This window comes from Myotis brandtii, unplaced genomic scaffold (genome assembly GCF_000412655.1).
Source record: "Myotis brandtii unplaced genomic scaffold, ASM41265v1 scaffold105, whole genome shotgun sequence".
NCBI lineage: Eukaryota > Metazoa > Chordata > Mammalia > Chiroptera > Vespertilionidae > Myotis > Myotis brandtii.
The window spans coordinates 2,997,380-3,003,016 of NW_005353538.1; the positions used below are offsets into that span (position 1 = coordinate 2,997,380).

The 5,637-nt window shown below is 43.8% G+C and overlaps 1 protein-coding gene across 2 annotated transcripts in view; it reads left to right on the plus strand.

Moving 5' to 3' along the window:
* Positions 1-5,637, plus strand: part of SIK3 (SIK family kinase 3) — a 270,503-nt gene that overhangs the window by 207,671 nt on the left and 57,195 nt on the right. For both annotated transcript variants that reach the window (XM_005856818.2, XM_005856819.2), the window contains 2 exons: positions 3,268-3,392; positions 4,186-4,309. In XM_005856818.2, the coding sequence (XP_005856880.2) occupies positions 3,268-3,392; positions 4,186-4,309 (249 nt within the window). The remainder of the gene's footprint in view (positions 1-3,267; positions 3,393-4,185; positions 4,310-5,637) is intronic.

Here is a 5,637-nt window from a genome sequence, read left to right on the forward strand (position 1 = left end):
GGCTAATATGTAAAGTGTCCCTGTGGGAGTTCGACCAGGAGACTGGGAGTTCTATCGCTTGCTATGACGTGCACTGATCACTAAGGGGCGGCGTGGAATGAAGGAAGGCTCCAGCTAGCAGCTGGGGAAGGGAGGCACTGATCGGCCCTGATCGCCAGCCAGGCCTAGGGACCCTACCCATGCACGAATTTTGTGCACCAGGCCTCTAGTAGGAAATAAGAGCAAAGGGGTGGGGTTTTGCGGACGAATCTTATGGAAATTGAAACCTTGCTGTTGGTCATTGGGTCTAGCTGTGGAAGCCAGCTGTTGTCTATGACATGCTGTGGAAGCAGGTGCTTCCCCAGATGTGGCCTCTCTAATTGTCAGGGCCTAATCATATCATTCATTCTTGCACACCCATTTTTCATATAAACACCAAATGACAATCAGCCTGTAGCCATAGCTGAAGATAGTTCCCTTTGATATCATCTCCTTTGTAAAGATTTCCTGTTTAGTAGATACAATAAACAAGCTCATGCCATTAACTTTGTGCCTCCCCTGCCCAGCAGCGAGAAAGGGTAGAAAGGTTATTATCCATACATAGAGCATTTGTGATTCAAGTGAGAAATTTCCTATATATTTTAAGTTGCTTATTAGGAAAATTTAAAGTCAGCTGGTTTTAATGCATTGCTTGGCTTCCTTTTAACCGAAGAGACATTTATTTTCTATTGAGACTGAGAGCATTTGATTTATCAAAGAAGTAACTAGAATGGGATTCTAATAATGGCCCTCACCTCTACCCCCTTGTATCATTCAGTTAATTTTAGAACCTTAGGAGGGATGGTGAGGAGGTAGAGGCTCCTAGCTGGCCAGCTGCCATTGTCAGTATGAGGAGGTGATGAGAGGATTGGCCCAGTGACTTTATTACAGTTCAGTTTAGTGGCCCTTTCTTGAGTCCCTGCTGTGTATGAAAACACTGTGGAGGTTAGGATAAATCAAAATATATCCCTGCCACTCACTGACTCTTCGAAGGAATAAACACATAATTAAGTGTGATATAAGGGGTGTGGAGGTATAAACAAAGGACGTGGAGGCACAGAGGAGGAAGCCATTGGCATGGTATTTGTGGTGGACGTCAGTTAAGGCTTCGTACAGGAAGTAATACTTGATTGGGCCTTGAAACAGAGTGATATTTCAAATGTGGAAAGGAAAGAAAAAGGCAAGGCCCAGAAAGCAAATAGCAGAAATAAGGCACACAAACACAGGATGTGAGTAGGCTATTAATGCTAGAATGACCAGGGATATGTGGGAAAGGTAAGGTGGAACTGGGTGGTGAAGGATCTTAAATGACAGTGCTGAGAGGTTTAGATTATTCTGTAAGCAGAACGGAGCCACCAAATGTTTTTGTGCAAGAAGGTAACAATATGATTTGTGAAACATTCATTGTGCAATGAATGGATGGCTTAGAGAGAAATAATAGGTACAGGTAATAAGCAATAGCATCAATCTATGTCAGAGGCGATAAGAGTATGAGCTGAGATGGTGGAAATGTAAGGAGAAAGGAGGAGATGGATTCAGGGCACACTTACAGGGTAGGAGCAGTCGAGTTTTACCCGTTTAAACTAGGCAGTGAGGAGGGAAAGAAAGGTGACTCTTGTGCACGTAGTAACTGGGCCGGGAATGCCATCGATGACCATGGGGACATCACTGGAAGAGCAGGCTTGATTTTGGAAAATGGTGAGTTGGATGAGTTTGAGGTGTTTCTTTCCAGGCAAGGATTAGAAGTTCATGTCAAGAACTTAAGAGTTGCAACTTGAGTCAGAGAAACAAATATGGAGAATTATTACCAAACAAATGAGAATAGGAACTATGGTACCAGAAGAGTTAGCCCTGAGAACAAATGTGGAGCCGGGACACAGAGTCAGCTCCTGCCTCTTGAGCTAGAGCTCACCTTCTGTAGGCGGGAGAAAGAAGAAAACCAAACAGCAAAGGAGATGGGGTTGTTAATGAGAGTAAAACTAGGAAGGGAAGACTTTCAGATGCTGTGACCACAGCGGGAGGTCTGGGACGGAGGGAATTCCAGTGTGGTGCACATAGGAGTTGTTCATATAAATAGTAATAAACATAAAAGTACTTAAAAGTCAGTGACTCTCTATGCTTTGGCCTGTCATCCTTGCTTATTTTCTTAGTATTACTTCCCAAACCTCACTCTTTCTATCTCCCATCTACTCTCTTCTTTTTAAAAAAAATTTTTTAAATTGATTTCAGAGAGGAAAGGAGAGGGAGAGAGAGATAGAAACATCAATGATGAGAGAGAATCACTGATTGGCTGCCTCCTTAATGCCCCCTACTAGGGATCAAGCCCACAACCCAGGCATGTGCCCTTGACCGGAATCAAACCTGGGACACTTCAGTACATAGGCCTATGGTCTATCCACTGAGCTAAACTGTCTAGGCTCTCCTCTCTCTTTAAACAGTGGGAGGTGGAGAAAAGGAGGGAAGTTGAAGCTAAAATGTAACCATTTTTTGTTCAGTCTATGTATATAAAAGGCTAATATGCAAAGTGTCCCCTCAGGAGTTTGACCGGGAGACCAGGAGTTCGATCACTCGCTATGACGTGTGCTGACCACCAGGGGGTGGTGTGGAACAAAGGAAGGCCCCAGCCCGCAGCCAGCAGCCGAGGAAGGAAGGCCCCCGCTGGCAGCCGAAAGGCCCCGATCAGCCCTGATCACTGGCCAGGCCTAGGGACCCTACCCATGCACGAATTTTGTGCACCGGGCCTCTAGTTTATAAACAAGTTGCATATTCTTTATTTTTAATAAGCAGCCTTAATAATAATAATAAAGTCACTTTGTCTGATTTTTAAAGTCAGTGTCATAAATGTGCTTGACGTGGGAAGTAAAAGTAATAGGACATTTTGGGTCCAGTTGAGTAGGCTTTATATGTATTTATGGTTCTGATGTGGTCTTAACATCGATCATTATCCAATTTCATTTTAATCCTTAGAGGAACAAGTACACTAGCCTCACTCAGCCTAGGTTTTCTAAGGGAACGGTGCTTATTTTTCTGACATAAACCAATGATGCTGTTAGTTACCCAGATAACTTGCATTCCAGCTCATCTCTAGCTCTGTTATTTTAAGATTAACTGGCTGGTTATATAATTTCTGAACGTTTTCTTTTCACCTGAATATTCAAACTTAAGGACTCAGAACCTTTATTCCAGTGACTAGAAACTAGTGTTTGCTAGGTTAAGATAACATGAGTTATGTTCATTTTGCCTTTCTAGATTTTGGCTTCAGTAACCTTTTCACTCCTGGGCAGCTGCTGAAGACCTGGTGTGGCAGTCCTCCTTATGCTGCACCTGAACTCTTTGAAGGAAAGGAGTACGATGGGCCCAAAGTGGACATCTGGGTATGTGCCTGCCTTCTCTTATGCCCATAACATTAATTACCCTGGACTGATGACAACTGTATTCATCCTGGGCGACACAAAATGTTGCATGTGAATTCAGATCTTGCTCACCTCTCTGAATTCCAAGTTCTTTTTATTTTTTAGAATTTTTTATTTTTTTAAAATATAATTTTATTGATTTCAGAGAGGAAGGGGGAGGGAAAGGGAGATAGAAATATCAATGATGAGAGAATCATTGATTGGCTGCCTCCTGCACTCCACTACTGGGAATCAAGCCCGCAATCTGGGTATACACCCATGACCAGAATCGAACCCAGGACCGTTTAGTCCGCAGGCCTGCGCTCTATCCACTGAGCCAAACCAGCCAGGGCTGAATTCCCATTTCTTTATGCAATCTTTTCCCCAGCCGTTGTGTTAGGGATTGAGCCACAGATTTCAAACTCCCCCTTTGCCTGTGCATAAAGAAAAAACCAAGGGCAATTGGGTGGGTGCCCTTGTCAAGAACAGACTCTTTCTGTTGTTGCCACTGGCTGTCTTCCTAGAGGATGAATACTGAGAGCAGTTCTAGATATATTACCCCAAACTAACAGTCTGGAAGCAAAGAAGAATGTTAACAATTCTAAAGATGATTGGCCTTGACAATGCCCCATATTATTTCTCATAAATAAGAAAAGGAAGAAGTGTGTTCCATTATCTTGTGTGTGACTCACATTACTCTTCAGACAAGTACTATAATGGCCTCTTTGTTTCCTCTGATGCGATTAATTGCATGCCCTCTCTGTTTGCGACGCAGAGCCTTGGAGTAGTCCTCTACGTGCTGGTGTGTGGCGCCCTGCCGTTTGATGGGAGCACACTGCAGAATCTGCGGGCCCGAGTGCTGAGTGGGAAGTTCCGCATCCCATTTTTTATGTCCACAGGTAAGGGCGTTGTCAGCACACAGCTATGACTGGTGTCATGGAAAGTTAGACATGTTACCCTAGGAATTGAGTGATGGAGCATAAAGGGCCATTTAACAACCTTTCTTATCTCCAACTTGCTGAATTGGTCCCTCGGGAAGGAAGGTTGAGTAGAAACCGTGTGCAGGCTTCGGCATCGGAGAGCCCTGCTAAGTTTGTCTGAGTTTGGCTCTGGCTCTGGGTATAGCAACCAGTGTTATGTGGCAGATTGCTAAGTCTTCTGGGCTTTATTTATTTTTATTCTTTAATTAATTTATTTTTTAAAATCTTTGTTGTTAAAGTATTACATATGTCCCCCTTTCTTCCCCATTGACCTCCTGCAGGCAGCCCCACCCCCTGCCCCAGGCCTTCACCACCCTGCTGTCTATGTCCATGGGTTATGTATATATTAATACAAGGTCTTTTGGTTGATTACCTCTCACCCACCCTCCCTCCCCTGCCTTCCCTCTGATGCTCCGCACTGTTCCATGCTTCCATGTCTCTAGATCTACTCCATTCATCAGTTTGTTTTGCTAATTAGATTCCACATATGCGTGAGATCATGTGATACGTATCTTTCTCTGACTGACTTATTTCGCTTAGCATGATACTCTCCAGGCCCCTCCATGCTGTCTCAAAGGGTAAGAGATCCTTCTTTTTTACTGCTGCATAGTATTCTGTGGTGTATCAGCTTTTTTATCCATTCATCTACTAATAGGCACTTGGGCTATTTCCAGATCTTAGCTATGGTAAATTGTACTGCTATGAACATAGGGGTGCATATATCCTTTCTGATTGGTGTTTCTGGTTTCTTAGGATATATTCCTAGAAGTGGGATCACTGGGTCAAATGGGAGTTCCATTTTTAACTTTTGGAGGAAATTCCATACTGTTCTCCACAGTGGCTGCACCAGTTTGCATTCCCACCAGCAGTGCACGAGGGTTTCCTCTTCTCCACATCCTCACCAGCACTTGTCATTTGTTGATTTGTTGATGATAGCCATTCTGACAGGTGTGAGGTGATATCTTATTGTTGTTTTAATTTGCATCTCTCTGATGATCAGTGACTTTGAGCATCTACACTAATAAAAGAGAAACATGGTATTGGCGTACGACTGCTACCCTTCCCATTGGCTAATCAGCATATCCTTATGCAAATTAACTGTCAGCCAAGATGGCAGCCGGCAGCCAGGCAGCTGGAAGCGAGCAGGGAGGCTTGCTTGCTTCAGTGACTGCAGATTCCAATGTTCTCCGCCTAACTTGCCAGCCTCTGAGTTGCAACTCTAAGCAACTATGTACTATGTTGCAAAT